At 40.5% G+C, this 27304-nt stretch overlaps 1 protein-coding gene across 1 annotated transcript in view; it reads right to left on the reverse strand.

Annotated features, from left to right (window-relative positions):
- OCA2 (OCA2 melanosomal transmembrane protein) overlaps positions 1 to 27304 on the reverse strand; it is a 516129-nt gene that overhangs the window by 155162 nt on the left and 333663 nt on the right. Inside the window, exon 23 of the mRNA XM_078078703.1 lies at positions 11040 to 11133. Coding sequence (XP_077934829.1) covers positions 11040 to 11133 — 94 coding nt within the window. The remainder of the gene's footprint in view (positions 1 to 11039; positions 11134 to 27304) is intronic.

The raw sequence follows: 27304 nt of genomic DNA on the forward strand, positions 1-27304 counted from the left end.
GGAAGAAGTTGCTGCACCTGAGGTCGAAGAGGTTGCTGCCTGTGTTCTCCTTTAGGATTTGGATGGACTCCTGTCTCACATTGAGGTCTTTCAACCATTTGGAGTCTATTTTTGTGTGTGGTGTAAGGAAATAGTCCAGTTTCATTTTTGCATGTGGCTGTCCAATTTTCCCAACACCATTTGCTGAAGAGACTGTCTTTTTTCCATTGGACATTCTTTCCTGCTTTGTCAAAGATGAGTTGACCATAGAGTTGAGGGTCCATTTCTGGGCTCTCTGTTCCATTGATCTATGTGTCTGTTTTTGTGCCAGTATCATACTGTCTTGATGATGACAGCTTTGGAATAGAGCTGGAAGTCCGGAACTGTGATGCCACCAGCCTTGCTTTTCTTTTTCAACATTCCTCTGGCAAATTGGGGTCTTTTCTGGTTCCATACAAATTTTAGGATTATTTGTTCCATTTCTTTGAAAAAAGTTGACAGTATATTGATAGGGATTGCATTGAATGTCTAGAATTCTCTAGGTAGCATTGACATCTTCACAATATTTGTTCCTCCAATCCATGAGCATGGAACTTTCTTCCATTTCTGTGTGTCTTCCTCAATTTCTTTCATGAGTGTTTTATAGTTTTCTGAGTACAGATCCTTTGCTTCTTTGGTTAGATTTATTCCTAGGTATCTTATGGTTTTGGGTGCAATTGTAAATGGGATGAACTCCTTAATTTCTCTTTCTTCTGTCTTGTTGTTGGTGTATAGGAATGCCACTGATTTCTGTGCATTGATTTTATATCCTACCACTTTACTGAATTCCTGTATGAGTTCTAGCAGTTTTGGGGTAGAGTCTTTGGGTTTTCCACATAAAGTATCATATCATCTGCAAACAGTGAGAGTTTGACTTCTTTGCCGATTTGGATGCCTTTGATTTCTTTTTGTTGTCTGACTGCTGCACCTAGGACTTCTAATGCTATGTTGAATAGCAGTGGTGATAGTGGACATCCCTGCTGTGTTCCTGACCTTAGGGGGGAAAGCTCTGTTTCTCCCCATTGAGAATGATATTCGCTATGGGTTTTTCATAGATGGCTTTTATGATATTGAGGTATGTACCCTCTATCCCTATACTCTGAAGATTTTTGATCATGAAAGGATGGTGTACTTTGTCAAATGCCTTTTCTGCATCTATTGAGAGAATCATATGGTCTTGTTCTTTCTTTTATTAATGTACTGTATCACATTGATTGATTAGCGCATGTTGAACCAACCTTGCAGCCAAGGGATAAATCCCACTTGGTCGTGGTGAATAATCCTTTTAATGTACTCTTGGATCCTACTGGCTAGTGTTTTGGTGAGAATTTTTGCATCCATGGTCTTCAGGGATATTGCTCTGTAATTCTTTTTGATGTGGAATTTGTCTGCTTTTGGAATCAAGGTAATGGTGGCCTCTTAAAACGAGTTTGGAAGTTTTCCTTCCATTTCTATTTTTTTTGAACAGTTTCAGAAGAATCGGTATTAATTCTTCTTGAAATGTTTGGTAGAATTCCCCTGGGAAGCCATCTGGTCCTGGGCTTTTGTTTGTTGGGAGATTTTTGATGACTGCTTCAGTTTCCTTAGTGGTTATAGGACTGCTCAGGTTTTCTATTTCTTCCTGGTTCAGTTTTGGTAGTTGATACATCTCTAGGAATGCATCCATTTCTTCCAGGTTATCTAATTTGCTGGCATAGAGTTGCTCATAATATGTTCTTATAATTGATTGTATTTCTTGGTGTTTGTTGTGATCTTTCCTCTTTCATTCATGATTTTGTTGATTTGGGTCATTTCTCTTTTCTTTTTGATAAGTCTGGCCAGGGGTTTATCAATCTTGTTAATTCTTTCAAAGAACCAGCTCCTAGTTTCGTCAATCTGTTCTACTCTTCTTTTGGTTTCTATTTCATTGATTTCTGCTCTGATCTTTATTTCTCTTCTCCTGCTGGGTTTAGGCTTTATTTGCTGTTTTTTTTCCAGTTCCTTTAGGTGTAGGGTTAGGTTGTGTACTTGAGACCTTTCTTGTTTCTTGAGAAAGGCTTGCATTGCTATATAAATTCCTCTTAGGACTGCCTTTGCTGCATCCCAAAGATTTCGAACACTTGTGTTTTCATTTTCATTGGTTTCCATGAATTTTTTTAATTCTTTAATTTCCTGGTTGACCCATTCATTCTTTAATAGGATGCTCTTTAGCCTCCATGTATTTGAGTTCTTTCTGATTTTCCTCTTGTGATTGAGTTTTAGTTTCAAAGCATTATGGTCTGAAAATATGCAGGGAATGATCCCAATCTTTTGGTACCAGCTGAGACCTGATTTGTGACCTAGGATGTGATCTATTCTGGAGAATGTCCCATGGGCAGTAGAGAAGAATGTGTATTCCGTTGCTTTGGGATGGAATGTTCTGAATATGTCTGTGAAGTCCAATTGATCCAGTGTGTCATTTAAAGTCTTTATTTCCTTGTTGATCTTTTGCTCAGATGATCTGTCCATTTCAGTGAGGGGGGTGTTAAAGTCCCCCACTATTATTGTATTATTGTCGATGTGTTTCTTTGCTTTTGTTATTCATTGGCTATATAAGTGGCTGCTCCCTTGTTAGGGGCATAGATATTTACAATTGTTAGATCTTCTTGTTGGATAGACTCTTTAAGTAGGATATAGTGTCCTTCCTCATCTCTTATTATAGTCTTTGGTTTAAAATCTAATTTGTCTGATATAGGGATTGTCACCCCAGCTTTCTTTTGGTGTCCATTAGCATGGTAAATGGTTTTTTACCCCCTCACTTTCAATCTGGGGGTGTCTTTGGGTCTAAAATGAGTCTCTTGCAGACAGCATATTGTTGGGTCTTGTTTTTTAATACAATCTGATAGCCTGTGTCTTTTGATTGGGGCATTTAGCCCATTTACATTTAGAGTAACTATTGAAAGATATGAATTTAGTGCCATTGTATTGCCTGTAAGGTGACTGTTACTGTATATTGTCTGTGTTCCTTTCTGCTCCATGTTACATTTAGGCTTTCTCTTTGTTTAGAGGACCCTTTTCAATATTTCTTGGAGGGCTGGTTTCATGTTTGCAAATTCCTTTAGTTTTTGTTTGTCCTGGAAGCTTTTTATCTCTCCTTCTATTTTCAATGACAGCCTAGCTGGATATAGTATTCTTGGCTGCATACTTTTCTCATTTAGTGCTCTGAATATATCATGCCAGTCTTTTCTGTCCTGCCAGGTCTCTGTGGATAGGTCTGTTGCCAATCTAATGTTTCTACCATTGTAGGTTACAGATGTCTTCTCCCGAGCTGCTTTCAGGATTTTTCTCTTTGTCTCTGACACTTATAAGTTTTACTATTAGTTGTCAGGGTGTTGACCTATTTTTATTGATTTTGAGAGGTGTTCTCTCTGCCTCCTGGATTTTGATGCCTGTTTCCTTCCCCAAATTAGGGAAGTTCTCTGCTATAATTTGCTCCAATATACCTTCTGACCCTCTCTGTCTTTCTTCTTCCTCTGGGATATCAATTATTCTAATATTGTTTCATCTTATGGTATCACTTATCTCTCAAATTCTGCCCTCGTGATCCAGTAGTTGTTTATCTCTCTTTTTCTCAGCTTCTTTATTTTCCATCATTTGGTCTTCTATCTCACTGATTCTCTCTTCTGCCTCATTTATCCTAGCAGTTAGAGGCTCCATTTTTTATTGCACCTCATTAATAGCCTTTTTGATTTCGACTTGGTTAGATTTTAGTTCTTTTCTTTCTCCAGAAAGGGTTTTTCTAATATCGTCCATGCTTTTTTCAAGCCCAGCTAGTATCTTTCAAATCATCATTCTGAACTCTAGTTCCGACATCTTACTAATGTCCGTAGTGATTAGGTTGCTGGCAGTTGATATTGCCTATTGTTCTTTTTTTGAGGTGATTTTTTCCATCTTGTCATTTTGTCCAGAGGAGAACATATGAATGAGAGAACAAAATGCTAACAGGGTAACAATGACCCCAGAAAAATATGCACTAAACAAATCAGAAGAGACCTGAAATTGGGGGAAAAGAAAGGGAAAGAAAGAAGAAGGAAAAGAAAGACAAAGAATAAGAAAAACAATCAAACAGAAACAACAACAATAACAACAACAATAAAAAAAAAACAGAATATGATCAAATATGATCAGGCTGGTGCATAGATCAGGGCCACACACTAGATTTGGGGCGTATTTTGGTCTGTTAGTAGAAAGTGCCTCCCAAAATTTTAAAGAAAGATAAACTTATATATGTACAAAAACAAGGGTTAATACAATGAAGGGGTGGAATATGACTGTAAAGATGAAAAGTATAAAAGATTTTAAAAAAGGAATTGATAAGATAAGAAGTTGGTTGAAAAAAGAAAGAACAGGATTAAAAAAAAAAAGAGAGAGAATGTGATCAGGCAGGAGACTAGAACAAAGCCATACACTAGAGATTTAGGGTATATTTTGGTCTGTTAGAAGAAACTGTATCCCAAAATTTTAAAGAGGATATATATATCCTTATATATATACCAAAAATAAGGTTAACTACTATGAAGGGGCAGAATATGACTCTAAAACTGAAAAATAAAAAAGATTTTTTAAAAAAAGGGATTGATAAGATTTTGGTTGAAAAAGAGTAAAAGTAAAACTCAAAAAAAAAAAAAAGAAAGTTAAAAGAAAAAAATTATCTTTGAAGGTCCAAAGAATCATGGGGAAAAAAGCCATGAATTCTATGTGCAGTATTCCCCTAGCGCTGGAGTGCTACTGTTCTCATTGATCCGTAAACTTGGTCTTGGCTGGCTGTTCTTCCCGATCTTCTGGGGGAGGGGCCTGTTGCCGTGGGTCTCAAATGTCTTTGCCGGAGGCAGAATTGCCCCGCCCTTGCTGGGTCTGGGCTAAGTAATCTGCTCGGGTTTGCTCTCAGGAGCTTGTTCCCTGCAAGCTTTCCGTACAGCTTTGGAGGACGAGAGTGAAAATGGCAGCCTCCCAATCTCCGCCCCAGAGGAGCCGAGAACTTGGGGCCCCACTCCTCAGGGAGCCCCCAGAGAAAAGCAGTCAATCACTCCCGTCTCCCCAGTCTCCAGCCGCACTCTGTGCTCACCTGGCCTGTGACCGAGCATTTCTATCTCTGGCACACAACCCCATTTGGAGTCCCCAAACCCAGCAGGTTCCTGCTGTGCGCTCCCGGGCCGCTCCTCCTGGGGGAGGAAGGGGAGTCTCCCTGGATCTGCCACTTGTTGGGTCCCTGTTGGAAGAGCAGTGGCTCGACTGTGCTGCAGATCACGGTTTATGGCCACCCCAAGCTAAGAGCCCACTCCTTGGCTCCATCTTTTTAGCCAGCTTCCCTTTCCTGAAACCTGGGAACTCTGCTGCACTCAGGCACCCCTGGTCTTTCTGTGACCCCGAGGGTCCCGAGACCACACTGTTCCAGAGAGGGTTCCACCCCCGCTTAGCCACTGGAGCGAAGTCCCTCAGCAGAGCCAACTTCTAAAAGTTCCGATTTTGTGATCTGCTGCTCTATCACTTGCCAGTAGCGGCTGATGGAGGCCCCCTCCCCTGCCATCTATCTTCCCGAATATCGCCTCAGATTCACTCTTCCACACGTCCTACCTTCCAGAAAGTGGTTGCTTTTCTGTTCAGAGAGTTGCTGCTATTCTTTTCTTTGATCTCCTGTTGAGTTCGTAGGTGTTCAGAATGGTTTGATCCCTATGTAGCTGAATTCCTGAGACCAGATGAAATTTAGGTCTCCTACTCCTCCTCCATCTTCCTCCTCCCCCCTTAAAATGTCCATACTACCCAAATTTAATTCAATCCCTATCAAAATACCACCATCATTTTTCACAGAGCTAGAACAAACAATCCTAAAATTTATATGGAACCACAAAACACCCCAAATAGCCAAAGCATCCTCAAAAAAAAAAAAAAAAAAAAAGCTGGAGGTATCACAATTCCAAATTTCAAGTTATATTACAAAGCCGTAGTAACAAAAATAGTATGGCACTCAATGGAACATAGTAGAAAGCCCAGAAACTAACCTAAGATTATCCGGTCAATTACTCTTCAATGAAGGAAGCAAGAATATGGAATGGGAAAAAGATAAGTCTCTTCAACAATTGGTGTTGGGAAAACTGGACATCTACATGCAAAAGAATAAAACTGAACCACTTTTCTTACACCATCACAAAAATAAACTCAAAATGTGTTAAAGTCCTAAATGTGAGAACTGAAACCATAAAAATCCTAGAAGAAAACATAGGCAGTAATTTCTCTGACGTCAGCCATAACAACTTTTTCTACATATGTCTCCTAAGGCAAGGGAAGCAAAAGCAAAAATAAACTATTGGGGCTACATCAAAATAAAAAGTCTCTACACAGCAAAATCAACAAAATCAACAAAACTAGAAGACAACCTACTGAATGGCAAATGACATATCGGATAAAGCATTAGTATCCAAAATATAAAAAGAAATTATAAAACAACACCCAAAAACCAAACAATCCAATTAAAAATGGGCAGAAGACATGAACAGACATTTTTCCAAAGAAGACATACAGATGGCCAACAGACATGAAAAGATGCTCAACATCACTCATCGTCAGGGAAATGCAAATCAAAACCACAATGAGATATCACCTCACACCTACCAGAATGGCAAGAAACAAGAAACAAGTGTTGATGAGGTAGAGAAAAAGGAACACTCATGTACTTTTGGTGAGAATGCAAAGTGGTGCACTTCTGTGGAAGACAGTATGGAGGTTCCTCAAAAAATTAAAAATACAACAACCTTATGATCCACTAATCATACTCCTGAATATTTACCCAAAGAATGTAAGAACACTAAGTCAAAAGGATATGTGCACCTCTTTGTTTATTGCAGCATTATTTACAATAGCCATATATTGAAGTGGCATAAGTGCCCATTAATGATGGATGGATAAAAAAGATGTGGTATATATTCAGCCATAAAAAAAGAATGAAATCTTGTTATTTGCAATGATATGAATGGATCTAGGGAGTATAATGCTTAGTGAAATAAGTTAGTCAGAGAAAGACAAATATCATATGATTTCACTCTTATGTGGAATTTAAGAAAGAAAACAAATTAACATAGGGAAAAAAAGAGACAAACCAAGAAACTACAGAGAATAAACTGATGGTTACTGGAGGGGAGGTGAGTGGGGGTTATGAGTGAAATAGGTGTTTGGGATTAAAGAGTACACTTATCATGATGAGCATTGAGTAATGCATAAAATTGTTAAATCATTACATTATACACCTGAAACTAATAACACTGTATGTTAACTGTAATGGAATTAAAATGAAAAACTTAATTTAAAAAATTCACTTAACCCACAATTGTATGTTAGGAAATTTATCACTGATGAGCAAGAATAAAACAAAGTTTTATCTGTGAAGATATTCAAAACAGAATTGATTATGATAACAAAGAATAGGAAGCAACATACACGTCCAAAAAAGGTAAAATAGTGATATATCTACATGTTGTAGGTATAAATATATTCTATTTTGAAAGAATAACTAGTGGCCTGGTAAAATGTTCACAACATATTATGAAAAATGAAAGGTAAGACACAATGAGATTAAAATTTTTGTTAACAAGTATATATGTATCATGAGAGGAAGGGAAAATGTAAGAAAACACACCAAATTTTGATCAGTGGTTATTTCTGGGTAGCAAACTTACGAGTTACTTTTATATTTTATTCTTTTACTTTTATATTTCCCTTTGAATATATATTTATATAGTCAGAAAAATAGTAATTTTTAAAAAATAAAATGGGAAGTCAACATTTTGCACTGTGTATCACAGGAAGCCACCTTCTGTGAAAGAAATTTTGAAATGAGGTAGATTAAAGTCAATTTAGTGTATTTGCAACTGCAAACTAAGAATTTTATGCAAATAAGGGCTGAACATGTAGATGACCATTTTTTATTATGTTATGTTAATCACCGTACATTACATCATTAGTTTTTGATGTAGTGTTCCATGTTTCATTGTTTGCGTATAACACCCAGTGCTCCATTCAGTACGTGCCCTCTTTAATACCCATCACCAGGCTAACCCATCCCCCACCCCCTCCCCTCTAGAACCCTCAGTTTGTTTCTCAGAGTCCATAGTCTCTCATGGTTCATCTCCCCCTCCGATTTTCCCCCCTTCATTTTTCCCTTCCTACTATCTTCTTCTTCTTCTCTTAAGATATAATGTATTATTTGTTTCAGAGGTACAGTAGATGACCATTTTTTAAAAGATTTTATTTATTTGACAGAGAGAGAGAGCAAACACAAGCAGGGGGAGCAGCAGGGAGAGAGAGAAGCAGACTCCCCACTGAGCAGAGAGCCTGTCGTGGGGCTCAATCCCAGGACCCTTAACCGACTGAGCCACCCAGGTGCCCCTTGATGACCATTTGATGACCAAACTGCTCTGATTTCTGACATCAAGGACCTGACAAGAAGAATGATCAGAGGTGGAACCAGACAGAAATAAGATATGGCTCTTGAACACTACGAACCAGAGAGACATTTTTCCTTCATCTAAGAAGGTGGATGCAATTCTTAAGGCCACTAGCTAAAGAGGTTTTAGAAGAGATAACTGGCAGTCTTGCCCCAGTCTTTTTGAGGCCCCCAACTTACTGAATATTATCCTATCTTTCCCCACTGTAACTCTGCACACAAGGTGCACATATCAAATAGAAATACAAGGCCTACTTAATAAGTTCAGTGTGCACAATACATCACCCACTGGAGTTGAACCCTGAGCTCTGTGCATAATCTGAGTGGCTGCACACCAACCCTTTCAGTCAGGCAGATGTCCTGATGATGATGATTAGTTCCAGGGGTAGAATTTAGTGATTCATCAGTTGCATATATCACCCAGTACTCATCACATCACATGCCCTCCTTAATGCCCATCACCCAATTACCCCATCCCCCCACTCCTCTCCCCTCCAGCAAGCCTCAGTTTGTTTCCTAGAGTTAATAGTCTCTTATGTTTTGCCTCCCTCTCTATTTTCATCTAATTTTATTTTTCCTTCCCTTCCCCTATGTTCATCTGTTTTGTTTCTTAAATTCCACATATGAGTGAATTCATATGGTATTTGTTTCTCTCTGACTTATTTCACTTAGCATAATACCCTCTAGTTCCATCCACATCATTGCAAATGGCAAGATTTCATTCTTTTGGATGGCTGAGTAATACTCCATTGTGTATGTATATATATATATATATATATATACCACATCTTCTTTATCCATTCATCTGTTGATGGACATCTGGGCTTTTTCCATATTCCTGATTACTGTGTCAAAGTTACACTGGAGAAAATATCCAACCAGCATGTATTGTTGCCCTAAAAACCTTCTAATCTTTTATGATATTAATATCAGGCCTCTCAAGCCTACTTGTGAGACCAACCAGTGCTGTTAAATGGCCATGAGAGTCCCTGCTGTTGAGTCCAGCTAGGGCTGCCAACAGGTAGAGGGCCAGTGTATCATATGCTTGGCTAACCAAAGGAGGAGACCAGGGACAAGTGAATAACAGCCCTCCAGCTCTACAGAAATTGGCAATCCAGTCCAAATGAGGAAGCCCTGGAATTTGGGGGTGCAAGTCTATATCTCTTGTTGTTGCCCCTCTTAGGGCACTTGCCTCTGAACCCCCTTTCTTAGCTGTGCTCCAGGTATGAACCCTCACTGACTCTGCAGCAAAGATGAGATGATGAGGTGGGTATACTGCTGAGGCCACTGCTGAATTTGCTATAGTGAATGCTGTTCTCATTAAGAAAACTCTTGTTTAAGTGATAGGATTATTCCTTATATGTTTAGCAGAGGCTGATGATGTCTATCTAAACAGGCAGATAGTGGTCAATTGCTAAGTTTCAGATCCCGTCTCTTAGCTGTGGGGGAAGCAACGTGCCGGAGTCCTGCTGAGAGATGCACGTTCAGTGTCCCCACGGCTCACTGTCCAGTCTCATCCCTCCGTCCCATGCCCAAGTCTTCCAGGAGTATTTATTAATAAATGTTAGTGTCCCAAAAAAATTGTCAAGAATTATTAGCCACTCATGAACAACAGTAATGGTCAGCATAATAAGTCTTCCAAAATTCAGTGTTATATGTAGAGACTGATGTTGATTCTTACCTGGGTATGACAGCTGGGGTTTTCTCCCCTAGCCCAGCCCAGCCAAGTAGTACCCTGAAGAAGCCCGAGGTCACAGCCTCCACAGACTGCAGGTCACTCTGCCTCTCAGGCAGAGCTGCTGTTCCAAATCTTAAGCAGGGCTGGTTCTGAGAATCATCGCTATGTATACACGTGCTGTGAGTTTATAGTCCAAAAACTTTGACAGAAATCTTGTTCAACACCAAATGAATGTCAGTTCATTTTAGCAGCACCATTTTATGAGGATCACCAATGTCCATTCTGCCCATTCATCTGCTTCCAAAGTGCAATGGTGCCATATGAAAACAGGCAAGCTGGGAGTCAGGACCCCAGCAAGGGCCCTGCTCCCTTGGAGCAGGTTCTCCTTTGCAAGAGGAAGCACTGGCAGCTCTTCCCCATGCTGGGCCTCATCTCTGTACTGCCCTCCTGATAGGTGCCCACACATGAATGCCTGTTCCCTATCAGCAATATTCCTGGGTCCTTTCCAGTGCAGGCTTTTTCACTGGACAGCCTAGTAGGGGGTGTTCAGACTCTCATTAAGCACCCCAGTCATAGATAGTCAAAGCACAAATCACTGTTAGAATTTTCAAGAGAACAACATAAAACACCCAGCAAGCCCACAACAATTTCTTGACCCCTAGACTCAATCGGAATTATTCAGAATATCTGAATCATGCTCTGTGTTATGAAGCTAATCCCAGCAATAAATTTTTAATGTGTTTTTTTTTTAGCTAAGCTCACCGACACTAACGTCTAATTGCTAAAAATATGCTTATCCTAGTGCTTAACAGTTTGCATTGCTATTTTTTTTAATTAAGTGAGTTAAGGGATTAAACAAACAGAAATTTAAAATGAGTTTTAAAGTACCTGAAAAATTCCATGAAAGAGAATCCATATCCATGCTGCTCTGCAATTCCTGCACAAACAACATTTGCTGATGCTCCAATCAGTGTCCCATTGCCTGGAATCAAAATTTTAAAAGTAAAATAAAATCTCAGTTTATCTTGGTGGTAGGCTTCTGTTCTCTTTCGTTCTGTAATATTCGGATCATCTCACAGCCTTTTGATTTGATGATTACTTTACAGGTACTATCAAAGTGATTGCTTTGCAAATATCTACAGAAAACAAAACACTGACAACCAGAAAATAAATTTTCTGCTTGTAAGTACTGTAATTCACTTACAGATAAGACTATGACTGCTCTATGTGATAGAAAAGAGGAAATGCTAAGGAGAATTGGCAAATCACTGTGGCACATGATGGCATCTATCTTTTAGAGGAAAATGTAAGCCAGACAAACAACCATAGGAGAGAACAGGTGTTTTCAGAACAGGGGACTTGGGATCTCAGATAAGAACCACCTTCCTCAGGACTCCAGGCCTGGACACCCACCAGAAAACACTGTCTGTCTGTGGATGGAAGGATGGATGCAAACAAAGAGGATAATAAAATGCCTCTCTGTGTGAGCCTTTTTAACAGTGTATATGATCTGTGGGGAATCATAACCTGCACATGCATACATACTGTTGAGGCCTCATGGTAAGGGATGTGGCCCAAGGCCAGCCCCCAACATGGTGACTAATTCAGGGAAGGGTGAATTTGCTTGATGAAACCAATCAGCATCTGTTAACCCCCAACCACAGAGGTCAGGGTTCAGGAATAGGCACATGACCCAGGCTCAGCCAATTTTACTCAGCTCTGACATGTGTGCATAAACCACTAAGGAAAAGACTCTGTTTCCTAAGGACTGGTGAACTGTAAGACACAAATCTGGAGCTTCCTACTGCATGTTGACACAAGGGAGCAGCCTCCCTGAAATTGGACAATGAAAGTAACAGAGCAGGAGGAGGAGGACCCAGGGTGAAGTCCTGCGTGCATAAGCTGAGCCCCTAAGTGCTGCCTTTTCTGAGAACCCAGCACCATTTTATCTCTGGGTCTTCTGGAGCACTGAGCATGGAGAGAAGTGCAGAATAAATAATCTCAGAGCAACGTGGACTTCTGGATTTCTCCACTAGAGGAGGCACACAGCCTGGGGTCTATTCCTCAGGAGAGGCCCTTGCAGAGGAGATGTCAGTGCAAATAACACTCCACTGAACACATGCTCCTGCTCCCCTCCTTCTTCGTGGTCCTTACCTACTCCTTGAAACATGGCAGGAAACACAACCTCCTGACAGGTATGCAGCCCAGACTGCCTGTGCAAAGGCTCATGAAAGCAAGCTCAAGCCTCATCTTATTCTCTCTGCTTTTCATCCATAGAAGACTTAGACTGAGTTTTTTTTTCAGTGAAAACCTCTGAAATAGCATGCTGCATCCATTTATAAGCTTGCTCGAAGGATGAAATATAGTTGAGGAATCAAAATTATAAGACATTGGATCTTAAGAACTCAGTAAAAACCTCAGGGTCTCCCCAGCACCCTGCAGCCACTAAGCCCAAGCTTTGTGATGGCAATGCCTCCCTGAGGTTGGCCCACTCTGTTTGTGGTCACTGTGTTTCTGATGTCCCATTTTTTTGACAGTCCCACTGTTTCTCAGTGCACTTCAGAGTATATGGCCCTATCCAGAGAATCAGGAAGGGCAGTGGAGGATTTGCCCATTACCAAGGGGAAAGAAGAGCATGACAGGCTGACGCCAGGCTGTTGTGTGAAGGACAGATTTTAGGGTGGTGATAGAGGAAGCAGGGAGCCTAGCTGGGGGACACTTCAGGCTACAGGTGATACTAGCTTGCTCCAGGTGGTGTAGGAGGCAGATCAATGCTCCCTACACCAACTGCAAAGAAGTCCACGCCTTAATCCTTAGAACCTGTGGTTATGTCATTATGTTATGCTGTATGGCAAAGGAGACTTTGCAGAAGTAATTCAGGTTATGGACCCTGAGAGAGGGAGATTACCCTGGATTATCTGGGTGGACTACTGGATCACATGAACCCTTAAAAGCAGAAAACTTTCTCCGGCTGGAAGCAGAAGAGCAACCTTAAGGAGACAGTCAGAGAGATACCAAGGGGGTCAAAGAGAACCCAGTGAGGGTGAGGATAGTAGAAGAAATGGAGTGGGGAGAGTCAGAGAGATCACAGAGGGTCAGAGAGATGCTAGGAAATGAAATCTTGCCATTTGCAACAACACAGATGGAACTGGAGGGTATTATGCTGAGCGAAATAAGTCAATCAGAGAAAGACATATATCATATGACCTCACTGATATGAGGAATTCTTAATCTCAGGAAACAAACTGAGGGTTGCTAGACTGGTGGGGGGTGAGAGGGATGGGGTGGCTGGGTGATAGACATTGGGGAGGGTATGTACTATGGTGAGCACTGTAAATTGTGTAAGACTGTTGAATCACAGACCTGTACCTCTGAAACAAATAATACATTATATGTTAAAAAGAAGAAGAAGAAGAAGAAGATAGTAGGAAGGGAAGAATGAAGGGGAAAAAATCAGAGGGGGAGAGGAACCATGAGAGACTATGGACTCTGAGAAACAAACTGAGGGTTCTAGAGGGGAGGGGGGCGGGGGGATGGGTTAGCCTGGTGATGGATATTAAACAGGGCACAAACTCCATGGAGCACTGGGTGTTACACACACACAATGAATCATGGAACACGACATCAAAAACTAATGATGTGGGGAGGTGCAAGATGGCGGAGGAGTAGGAGACCTAAATTTCATCTGGTCTCAGGAATTCAGCTGGATAGGGATCAAACCATTCTGAACACCTACGAACTCAACAGGAGATCAAAGAAAAGAATAGCAACAACTCTCTGAACAGAAAAGCGACCACTTTCTGGAAGGTAGGACGTGCGGAGAAGTGAATCCAAGGTGATATTTGGGAAGATAGGCGGTGGGGGAGGAGGCCTCCGTCAGCCGCTACTGGCAAGTGATAGAGCAGCAGATCACAAAATCGGAACTTTTAGAAGTCGGCTCTGCTGAGGGACTTCGCTCCAGTGGCTAAGTGGGGGGTGGAGCCCTCTCTGGGACAGTGTGGTCTCAGGACCCTCAGGGTCACAGAAAGACCAGGGGTGCCTGAGTGCAGCAGAGATCCCAGGTATCGGAGCGGGTAAGCCGGCTGCAGAGACAGAGCCGAGGAGCGGGCTTTCAGCTCCGGGTTGCCATAAACCATGATCCGTGGCACAGTCGGGCCACTGCTCCTCCTGCAGGGACCCAACAAGTGGCAGATCCGGGGAGACTCACCTTCCTGCCCTGGGAGGAGCAGCATGGGAACGCACCACAGGGATCTGCTGGGTTCAGAGACTCCACACGGGTCATGTGCCAGAGATAGTCACAGACCGGGTGAGCACGGAGTGCGGTGGGAGACTGGAGAGACAGGAGTGACTGACTGCTTTTCTCTGGGGGCTCACTGAGGAGTGGGGCCCGGAGTTCTCAGCTTCTCCGGGGTGGAGATTGGGAGGCCGCCATTTTCACTCTCGTCCTCCAAAGCTGTACGGAAAACTTACACGAAACAAAGGCTCCCGAGAGCAAAACTGAGCAAATTACTTAGACCCAGCAAGGGTGGGGCAATTCTACCTCCAGCAAAGACATTTGGGAACCACGACAACAGACCCTTCCCCCAGAAGATCAGGAAGAAAAGCCAGCCAAGACCAAGTTTACCGATCAATGAGAACAGTAGAATTTCATCGCTAGGGGAATACTGCACATAGAATTCATGGCTTTTTTACCATGATTCCTTAGTCATTCAAAGTTAATTTTTTTTCAACTTTCTTTTTCTTTTCTTTTTTTTTTTGAATTTTTCTTTTTCCCTTTTCAACCAACATATTATCAATCCCTTTTGTAAAAAAATCTTTTTTATTTTTCATTTTTAGAGTCAACCTTATTTTTGGTATATATATATATACACATATATACCAAAGGTGACTGTAAGGTGACTGTTACTGTGTATTCTCTGTGTTCCTTTCTGGTCTATGTTGCTTTTAGGCTCTCTCTTTGCTTAGAGGACCCCTTTCAATATTTCTTGTAGGGCTGGTTTTGTGTTTGCAAATTCCTTTAGTTTTTGTTTGTCCTGGAAGCTTTTTATCTCTCCTTCTATTTTCAATGACAGCCTAGGTGGATATAGTATTCTTGGCTGCATACTTTTCTCATTTAGTGCTCTGAATATACCATGCCAGTCCTTTCTGGCCTGCCAGGTCTCTGTGGATAGGTCTGTTCCCAGTCTAATGTTTCAAATAAAGAAAAACTTATATATATATATATATATATATATATATATATATATATATATCTACATATATATATAATGTTGTTCTCTTTTTAAAATTTTGAGATACAGTTTCTTCTAACAGACCAAAATATACCCTAAATCTCTAGTGTATGGCTTTGTTCTAGTCTCCTGCCTGATCACATTCTCTCCATTTTTTTTTTTAAATCCTCTTCTTTCTTTTTTCAACCAACTTCTTATCTTATCAATTCCTTTTATAAAATCTTTTATACTTTTCATCTTTACAGTCAAATTCCATCCCTTCATTGTATTTACCCTTATTTTTGTACATATATAAGTTTTTCTTTATTTGAAATTTTGGGAAGCACTTTTTTCTAACAAACCAAAATACGCCAAAAATCTAGGGTGTGGCACGAATCTATGCACCAGCCTGATCATATTTGATCATATTCTGTTTTTTGTTTGTTTGCATCTTTTTTTTTTTCTTTTTTCTTTTCTTTTCTCTTTTTTCTTTCTTTCCCTTTCTTTTTCCCCAGTTTCAGGTCTCTTCTGATTTGTTTAGTGTATATTTTTCTGGGGTCATTGTTACCCTGTTAGCATTTTGTTCTCTCATTCATCTATTCTCCTCTGGACAAAATGACAAGACGGAAAATATCACCTCAACAAAAAGAATAAGAGGCAGTACTGACTGCCAGGGACCTACTCAATACGGACATTAGTATGATGTTGGAACTAGAGTTCGGAATGATGATTTTAAAGATACTAGATGGGCTTGAAAAAAGCATGGAAGATATTAGAGAAACCCTTTCTGGAGAAATAAAAGAACTAAAAACTAACCAAGTTGAAATAAAAAAGGCTATTAATGAGGACAATCAAAAATGGAGCCTCTAACTGCTAGGATAAATGAGGCAGAAGAGAGAATCAGTGAGATAGAAGACCAAATGATGGAAAATAAAGAAGCTGAGAAAAAGAGAGATAACTACTACTGGATCACGAGGGCAGAATTCAAGAGATAAGTGATATCATAACACAAAACAATATTAGAATAATTGGGTGCCAGTAGAAGAAAGAAAGAGGGGGCAGAAGGTATATTGGAGCAAATTATAGCAGAGAACTTCCCTAATTTGGGGAAGGAAACAGGCATCAAAATCCAAGAGGCAGAGAGAACCCCCCTCAAAATCAATAAAAATAGGTCAACAACCTGACATCTAATAGTAAAATTTAAAAGTCTCAGAGACAAAGAGAAAATCCTGAAAGAAGCTCGGGAGAAGAGATATGTAATCTACAATGTTAGAAACAATAGACTGGGAACAGACCTATCCACAGAGACCTGGCAGGCCAGAAAGGACTGGCATGGTATATTCAGAGCACTAAATGAGAAAAGTATGCAGCCAAGAATACTATATCCACCTAGGCTGTCATTGAAAATAGAAGGAGAGATAAAAAGCTTCCAGGACAAACAAAAACTAAAGGAATTTGCAAACACAAAACCAGCCCTACAAGAAATATTGAAAGGGGTCCTCTAAGCAAAGAGAGAGCCTAAAAGCAACATAGACCAGAAAGGAACACAGAGAATACACAGTAACAGTCACCTTACAGGCAATACAATGGCACTAAATTCATATCTTTCAACAGTTACCCTGAATGTAATGGGCTAAATGCCCCAATCAAAAGACACAAGCTATCAGATTGGATAAAAAAACAAGACCCATTGATATGCTGTCTGCAAGAGACTCATTTTAGACCCCAAGACACCCCCAATTGAAAGTGAGGGGGTGGAAAACCATTTACCATGCTAATGGACATCAAAAGAAAGCTGGGGTGGCAATCCTTATATCAGACAAATTAGATTTTAAACCAAAGACTATAATAAGAGATGAGGAAGGACACTATATTATACTTAAAGGGTCTATCCAACAAGAAGATCTAACAACTGTAAATATCTATGCCCCTAACAAGGGAGCAGCCACTTATATAAGCCAATTAATAATAAAAGCAAAGAAACACATCAACAACAACACAGTAATGGGGGATGTTAACACCCACCTCACTGAAATGGACAGATCATCTAAGCAAAAGATCAACAAGGAAATAAAGACTTTAAATGACACACTGGACCAAATGGACTTCACAGATGCATTCAGAACTTTCCATCCCAAAGCAACAGAATACACATTCTTCTCTACGGCCCATGGAACATTCTCCAGAATTGATCACATCCTAGGTCACATATCAGGTCTCAACTGGTACCAAAGATTGGGATCATTCCCTGCCTATTTTCAGACCACAATGCTTTGAAACGAGAACTCAATCACAAGAAGAAAGTCAGAAAGAACTCAGATACATGGAGGCTAAAGAGCATCCTATTAAAGAATGAATGGGTCAACCAGGAAATTAAAGAAGAATTTAAAAAATTCATGGAAACCAAAGAAAATGAAAACACAAGTGTTTGAAATCTTTGGGATGCAGCAAAGGCAGTCCTAAGAGGAACATATATAGCAATGCAAACCTTTCTCAAGAAACAAGAAAGGTCTCAAATACACAACCTAACCCTACACCTAAAGGAGCTGGAGAAAGAACAGCAAAAAAAGCCTAAACCAAGGAGGAGAAGAGAAATAATAAAGATCAGAGCAGAAATCAATGAAATAGAAACCAAAAGAACAGTAGAACAGATCAACAAAACCGGGAGCTGGTTCTTTGAAAGAATTAACAAGATTGATAAACCCCTGGCCAGACTTAACAAAAAGAAAAGAGAAACGACCCAAATCCACAAAATCATGAATGAAAGAGGAGAGATCACAACCAACACCAAAGAAATACAAACAATTATAAGAACATATTATGAGCAACTCTATGCCAGCAAATTAGATAACCTGGAAGAAATGGATGCATTCCTAGAGATGTATCAACTACCAAAACTGAACCAGGAAGAAATAGAAAACCTGAACAGACCTACAACCACTAAGGAAATAGAAGCAGTCATCAAAAATCTCCCAACAAACAAAAGCCCAGGGCCAGATGGCTTCCCAAGGGAATTCTACCAAACATTTAAAGAAGAATTAATACCTATTCTTCTGAAACTGTTCCAAAAAATAGAAATGGAAGGAAAACTTCCAAACTCATTTTATGAGGCCACCATTACCTTGATCCCAAAACCAGACAAAGACCCCATCAAAAAGGAGAATTACAGACCAATATCCTTGATGAACATGGATGCAAAAATTCTCACCAAAATACTAGCCAATAGGATCCAATAGTACATTAAAAAGATTTTTCACCACGACCAAGTGGGATTTATCGCTGGGCTGCAATGTTGGCTCAACATGTGCAAATCAATCAATATGAAACAATACATTAATAAAAGAAAGAACAAGAACCATATGATCCTCTCAATAGATGTAGAAAAAGCATTTGACAAAGTACAGCATCGTTTCTTGATTAAAACTCTTCAGAGTGTAGGGATAGAGGGTACATACCTCATTATCATAAAAGCCATCTATGAAAAACCCACAGTGAATATCATTCTCAATGGGAAAATACTGAGAGCTTTCCCCCTAAGGTCAGGAACACGGCAGGGATGTCCACTATCACCACTGCTATTCAACATAGTATTAGAAGTCCTAGCCACAGCAATCAGACAGCAAAAAGAAAGAAAAGGCATCTGAACTGGCAAAGAAGTCAAACTCTCACTGTTTGCAGATGATATGATAGTTTATGTGGAAAACTGGAAAGACTCCACCCGAAAACTGCTAGAACTCATACAGGAATTCAGTAAAGTGGTAGGATATAAAATCAATGCACAGAAATCAGTGGCATTCCTATACACCAACAACAAGACAGAAGAAAGAGAAATGAAGGAGTCGATCCCATCTACAATTGCACCCAAAACCATAAGATACCTAGGAATAAATCTAACCAAAGATGCAAAGAATCTGTACTCAGAAAACTATAAAATACTCATGGAAGAAATTGAGGAAGACACAAAGAAATGGAAAAATGTTCCACGCTCATGGATTGGAGGAAAACATATTGTGAAGATGTCAATGCTACCTAGAGCAATCTACACATTCAATGCAATCCCTATCAAAACACCATCAACTGTTTTCAAAGAAATGGAACAAATAATCCTAAAATTTGTTTGGAACCAGAAAAGACCCTGAATAGCCACAGGAATGTTGAAAAAGAAAAGCAAGGCTGGAGGCATCACAATTCCGGACTTCCAGCTCTATTACAAAGCTGTCATCATCAAGACAGTATGGTACTGGCACAAAAACAGACACATAGATCAATGGAACAGAATAGAGAGCCCAGAAATGGACCCTCAACTCTATGGTCAACTCATCTTCAACAAAGCAGGAAAGAATGTCCAGTGGAAAAGACAGTCTCTTCAACAAATGGTGTTGGGAAAATTGGACAGCCACATGCAGAAGAATGAAACTGGACCATTTCCTTACACCGCACACAAAAATAGACTCAAAATGGTTGAAAGACCTCAAAATCCTAGAGGAAACACAGGCAGCAACCTTTTCTACTCTAGCTGCAGCAACTTCTTCCTAGAAACATCGCCAAAGGCAAGGGAAGCAAAGACAAAAATGAACTATTGGGACCTCATCAACATAAAAAGCTTTTACACAGCAAAAGAAACAGTCAACAAAACCAAAAGACAACTGACAGAATGGGAGAACATTTTTGCAAATGACATATCAGATAAAGGGCTAGTATCTAAAATCTATAAAGAACTTATCAAACTCAACACCCAAAGAACAAATGATCCAATCAAGAAATGGGCTTAAGACATGAACAGACATTTTTCCAAAGAAGACATCCAAATGGCCAACAGACACATGAAAAAGTGTTCAACATCACTCGGCATTAGGGAAATCTAAATCAAAACCTCAATGAGATACCACCTCACACCAGTCAGAATGGCTAAAATTAACAAGTCAGGAAATGACAGATGTTGGCGGGGATGTGGAGAAAGGGGAATCCTCCTACACTGCTGGTGGGAACGTAAGCTGGTGCAGCCACTCTGGAAAACAGTATGGAGGTTCCTCAAAAAGTTGAAAATAGAGCTACCGTATGATCCAGCAATTGCACTTCTGGGTATTTACCCCAAAGATACAAATGGAGGGATCCGAAGGGGTACGTGCTCCCCGATGTTTAGAGCAGCAATGTCCACAATAGCCAAACTATGGAAAGAGCCAAGATGTCCATCAACAGATGAATGGATAAAGAAGAAGTGGTATATATATACAATGGAATATTATGCAGCCATCAAAAGGAATGAGATCTTGTCATTTGCAATGATGTGGATGGAACTGGAGCTATTCTGCTAAGTGAAATAAGTCAATCAGAGAAAGACATGTATCATATGACCTCACTGATATGAGGAATTCTTAATCTCAGGAAACAAACTGAGGGTTGCTGGAGTGGTGGGGGGTAGGAGGGATGGGGTGGCTGGTGATAGACATTGGGGAGCATATGTGCTATGGTGATTGCTGTGAATTGTGTAAGACTGTTGAATCACAGACCTGTACCTCTGAAACAAATAGTACATTATATGTTAAAAAAGAAGAAGAAGAAGATAGCAGGAAGGGAAAATTGAATCAGGGGAAATCGGAGGGGGAGACGAACCTTAGAGACTATGGACTCTGAGAAACAAACTGTGGGTTCTGGAGTGGATGGGAGTGGGGGTATGGGTTAGCCTGGTGATGGGTATTAAAGAAGGCATATACTGCATGGAGCACTGGGTGTAGTACGCAAACAATGAATCATGGAACACTACATCAAAAACTAATGATGTAATGTATGGTGATTAACATAATAAAAAGAAATAGCCAAGAAGAAAAAAAAAGAGAGAGAGAGAGAGAGAGATCCTAGGAGAGAACCCAAAGGGGAGTGGAGGTATCCCCACCATGAGCAGGATTCCACACTGTGTTGCTATCTCTGAGATTTGGGCCCAAGTGCCAGGACCAGAGAGTCCTTCGGAGCTAAAGGCAGCCCAGCTAACAGGCAGCAATGGATGGGGACCCACTCTTAGAGCTGCAAGGACCTAGATCCTAACAATAATCTGAGTGAGCTCAGAAGCAGACCCATCCCAGAGCTACCAGAAAGGAGCACAGCCTGGGGACACCTTGATCTTGGCCTCATGAGACTCTAAGTAGAGATGCAGCTGAGCCACCCTTACCTGGAAGACAAGAAACATGAGATAATAGATAAAGTTTGTCTATGTGTTATGGTAGTGATAGAAAGCTCATGCAGGTGTTCCCAGGATTCCAGGACCATTCTGAGACCTCTTGTCTCAGACACCCGCTAGAACTGAGTCTATATTTTCATCTCAATTCTGACATCTGTCTCTACCCCCCTCCCTGATATCCATTAGCTTCTTGCTAACTTCCCAACCCTAGGCAGCTCTCCTTTCCACCCCAGCAGGCTGCTCTCTGTGGACATATCAGCTCATGTCCTCTGGGGGCTCATGGGGAATCTATTCTTGGAGAGACAGGAGATGCATAGCAGGCATGAGGTCAGAGAGGCCAAGAGAAATGCTCAGAGGGCTGGGGTCACCAGGCCATGACCAGGTAGTAGGGTTTCCCCAAGGAAGAGGAGATTTAGGAGGCACCATGAGAATGAGAAGAAACAACCAGTTTCAACAAGGCATGGGGGCATATGCAGGCTGAGTGTGGGGTGATTTCTGCTGAAGGATTTGAGAAGGACAAGACCAGATGTCTGCTCAGTGTCTCCTTGGGGTCAGAGCACTGTGAATTGTGCAAGACTGTTGAATCACAGATCTGTACCTCTGAAACAAATAATACATTATATGTTAAAAAAAAAAAAAAAAGAAGAAGAAGAAGGGGTCAGAAGCATTCTAAAGGCTTGGCATCTCATCTTCACCATGACCCCTGAGATCCCCAGTGTCTCCATGAAGAAACTAAGGCACAGAAAGGCAACACACTGAAATGTCAGGGCTAGGAAGTGACAAGCCCAGGACTAGGATCAGCTGTTTTGACTCCAGAGGAGGATCAGAGAGGGCAAGATTCAATCTTTATGATATAGGCCCAAGGTCTTTCTATAGACAGTCATGCAGAGCATCTAAAGGTCTTGAGCAAGTGGTGATGTACAAATTCCACAGCAATGATGGCCCCAGACAGCCTCCTCTTGGTGCTGTCATACCAACATATCCATCCCTTGACCCTGCCAGCCAGCTGGCTCCTGCTCTGGGTGAGGAGACCTGCCAGTGAGGTTCTACACCTTGGTGAGCCATCATGCCGTGCAATTGTTTCCCAAAGTCTGCCAAGGCCCATGATCCTCAGATGGCCCTGCCCTGCCAGCCTCCATTGCAGAGCATGTCCCTCAGTGTCTGGGTGGTATCTGCCATGCCACCCACAAACAACGCTACTCCAGGACTTGACATGGAGAGCTCTGCTCCTGGACAGCACGGAGCTTAACACATGGCCCAGGGTCACATTCGGCAACCTGTGTGAGCTTTAAACTAAAAAGCAACACTTTACTTATCTCCTGTTAGGGATTAATGATTGAAAAATACCCCTTTCTTTCCAGTTGGTATGAATTCCTCAACTGCAATAGACCACTGGACAGAAAATGAAAGGCCCTTTCCATTTCCTGCCTCATGTTGCCAGGGTGCACTGGCTCATAGGTAAATTTGTTCCAGAGCACTTCTGGATTCAGGGAATGGAATGGGGAGATTTTCAAGGATCCAAGGGAAGGGGTAGCAGCTTGGTCTCCTGGCTTCATGACAACTCAGGCATTATGAGGAGGGGCTGGTGGGGAAAGAGGGGTAAAGTGAGGAGCCCCATTGCTCAAACTCTTTCCTTAGAGCGAAGACAAGGCAGAGAAATGAGCAAGGACTGGGCTGACTGCTCTCATGTAAGGCAGTTGTTCGGCTTTTGTACATCTGACTCCTAGCCACATTTTCAGGAATACAGCACAGATGGCATAATTGCTATTCCCCAAAAGCCTTTTCTACCCTGGGATATGTCCTCACAGCCTGACCGCCTTCCCCAAGACTTGCCTTTCAGTCACCCGTTTGCATGATGTCATTTGGCCTCCTGAACACCTCATAACCTGGGAAGTGGTGCATTAACTTATTAAGTTTCACTGAACACTGTTTCTTTTTTTTTTAATTCTTTATTTAAATTCAATTTAGGTAACATATAGTGTATTATTAATTTCAGGGGTAGAATTTAGTGATTCATCAGTTGCATATAACACCCAGTGCTCATTACATTAAATGCCCTCCTTAATGCCCATCATCCAATTACCCCATCTCCCCAGTCACCTCCACTCCAGCAACCCTGTTTGTTTCCTAGAGTTCAGCATCTCCTGTGGTTTGCCTCCCTCTCTATTTTCATCTTATTTTATTTTCCCTTCCTTTCCCCTATGTTCATCTGTTTTGTTTCTTAAATTCCACATATGAGTGAAATCATATGGTATGTGTCTTTCTCTGACTGATTTAGCTTAGTGTAATACCCTCTAGTTCCATCCACATCATTGCAAATGGCAAGATTTCATTCTTTTGAATGGCTGATTCTTTTAAAAATGTTTTTAGCTACAGGTAACAGAAAACCTGGATAACAGTGGTTTACACACAAAGGAAAATAATCTCCTCCCATGTAACAAGAAGTCTGGGGGTGGAGGGCTGCCAAGCATCAGGTCAGTGTCTTGTAAGTAATTTCAGAGGCGGATCTTCACAATTCTCTTGGCCTCTCCATCCCATCATAGATGGTTTCATGGTCACATCTAAGATAGGAAGCATGGAAAAGAACTGGTACCAATACATTTTCATCAGAAGGGCAAAATCTATGTCAAGAGGCTCCCAAACAGGTTTCCCTCATGTCTTATTAGTCAGCAAAATGAGACAAACAGTGTAGACCAGCCACCAGAGCAACTATTTTAGTTGAGGGACACGAAAGAGAAGAGAGTGTTGGTGTTGGGTTAGCCAGACAGCGGGTCCTGCACAAACACATTGGAAATAGAGTATATCAGCAGGTATAATGGAAAGAATGCTAGATTTGGATTCTGAAGACCTCCAAATGAAATAGAAAAGCTTGTCAAGGAAATTAACAACCATAGTATGTTTTACAAGTAGCTAAGACTTCCTGGGTTAGATATATGTTTGTTCCAACTGGGAAAACCAGTCAGCAACATTTACATCAACCAGACTATGTAAATGCCATCCCTGTAGGGCCAAGACATCCACCAGGACCAAGGTCCAATCAAGTCTCATTTCTTGTGTTCTATCATTTGCTTAAGATCATATCTCATTTTAATTTGCTTCAAATTTGAACACTAATATTTTTGTACCATTTTTTGCTGAACCTGGTATTTCTAATTACCTGTTTTCAACATAAAGAGAGCTTAGGAAAACAAACTCTGGAGCTGAACTGCTAGATACCCAGTTTTGAGATTTACTATTGTATGACAATTGGGCAAATTTCTAAGCCTCCATAGCGTTCTAAAATTTCACAAACATGGCATTAGGTATTAGGTATGTTGCTTCTATTCTGGAAAATTTGCTTCTATTATTTTTTTGGATAAATTCTTTCCTTCACTTCATTCTGTCCTTCCTGAGATTTTTCTTAGAAGTCAAATATTGGATTTCCCATAATGAACTTTTATGTATATTATTTTTCTTCTGTAATTTATTCTTTGACTTTTGCCTCTAGATTCTGGAGTATTTCCTTGACTTTATTTTTCAGTGAGGCAATCTATCCATATTTACTTAGTTTAGTAATTATGGATTTAATCAATAAGAACATTCTTCCCTCTGGCTTTTTGTTTTTCTATTATTGTAACTGAAGTTTTACTTTGAGGTAACTATACATTCACATGAAGTTGTAAGGAATAACATGAAGAGATTCCATGTACCATTTACCAGTTTCCCTCAAAGGTAATATAATTCAAAACCATAGTACTATGTCACAATCAGAATACTGACATTGATACAGTCAATATACAGAACATTTTCATCACCAAAATGATCCCTTCTATTGTCCTTTTACAGCCAGATACACTTCCTTCCACCTTGCCCTGTACTTAACCCCCCACTAACCACTAATCTATTCTGCATTTCTACAACTGCATCACTTCAAGAATATCATATAAATGGAATAATACAGTCTGTAACCTTTTGAGACTGACTTTTTTCACTCTACATAATTCCCTGGAGATTCATTAAGGTTGCCTTGTGTGTCAATACTTAATTTCTTTTTACTGTCAAGTAGCATTCCATGGTAGGGATGTATCACAGTTTGTTTAACTGTTTACTACTGAAGGACATCTGGTTTATTTCTACTTTTTGGCTATCACAAATAAAGCTTCCATCAACATTTGTATGTAGGTTTTGGGTGAACATAAGTTTTCATTTCTGTACAATAAATGCCCAGTTGTGCAATTGCTGGGTTTTATGGTAGTTGCAGGTTAAGTTTCTAAAGACAATGCCAAACTGTTTTCCAGAGCGATGGTACTCTTCTACAGCCCCAGTGATAATGTATAAGTGATCCAGTTTCCCCACATCCTTGTGAATATTTGGTGTTGTTACTATTTTTATTTTAGCCATTCTTATAGGTATGTGATGATATCTTACTGTACTTTTAATTTACATTTCTCTAATGGCTGCTAATGTTGTATAGCCTTAAAAGTGGTTAAAATTGTAAATTGTATGCCATGTACATTTTGCCACAATTTTTTTTTAATTTTACTATGTTTTGTTAATCACCATACATTACATCATTAGTTTTTGATGTAGTGTCCCATGATTCATTGTTTGCGTATAACACCCAGTGCTCCATGCAGAACGTGCCCTCTTTAATACCCATCACCAGGCTAACCCATCCCCCTACCCCCTCCCCTCTAGAACCCTCAGTTTGTTTCTCAGAGTCCATAGTCTCTCATGGCTTGTCTCCCCCTCCAATTGCCCCCCTTCATTTCTCCCTTCCTACTATCTTCTTTTTTTAAAACATATAATGTATTATTTGTTTCAGAGGTACAGGTCTGTGATTCAACAGCCTTGCCACAATTTTTAAAAAAGTAATTCCAAACTGAGTCAATGAAAGAGGGTCCCTGACAGAATAAGTGTAGAGTTAACACTCCGCACAACTGGGCATCTGCAATCCAGGAACAAGTGTCATTCAATGACCAGAGCTACTATTAAAAAGACCCCAAGGCTTAATACATTTATTATTCATTACAGCTGTATCCCTGCTTTCAAAAGGGCCTCAGTCAACAGGTGTTGATTTATATTTTAGGTTAGTAGCCATATATATGGTCCATGTTAACTTCTGTCTTTGATAACCCCATCCGTATTCATTCTACATGTTCTAGGGAATCAGCACTAGCCCAAGAGAAGCCTCTGAGACCCAGCTCAAAAGTTTCCTCTCTGGAGGACCTTCTCTGACTTTTCCTCTAGTCTCTCTCTGGTGCTCCTTAAGCACTCTGTGCATTCCACCATGAGAGGACATATCTGTTTAAGGTGTAACCTTAGCTTAGGTGACCATCTCCCCACTCAAAAGCACAATGTCAGGTTATAGCAGATGCTCAGAACTTGAGGTCTCAATTGCTGAATGAGGTGAATTAGCTGCCTCCAGAAATCACAGCAACTTCACTGAATAACATTAATCCCCCTTTATAAACAAAGAGATAAACTAAACAGAAAGTTATTGATTTAACAGAGATCAATCAAAGAACAAAGCAAGCTGGATTATCTAAGCATGCCTGGATTTAAGAATAAAAACTTAAAATGTATCTGGTATGTTTATCTAAGATTCTCCAAAACCTCTTGTGTTCCCAAAGGTGATTAGGCCTCCTAAATATGAGGACTCTAACTCTAACACACCTCCCTCAAAAGATTATCAAAGCCCTCTGTTTGCTCACCAGAGGTTAGTCTCTCCTGACACTTTCACTAATTCACTTCTCAAATTCTCTAAAGGACAATACCCCTCTCCAAAA

This window comes from Halichoerus grypus, chromosome 8 (assembly GCF_964656455.1).
Source record: "Halichoerus grypus chromosome 8, mHalGry1.hap1.1, whole genome shotgun sequence".
Taxonomy (NCBI): Eukaryota; Metazoa; Chordata; class Mammalia; order Carnivora; family Phocidae; genus Halichoerus; species Halichoerus grypus.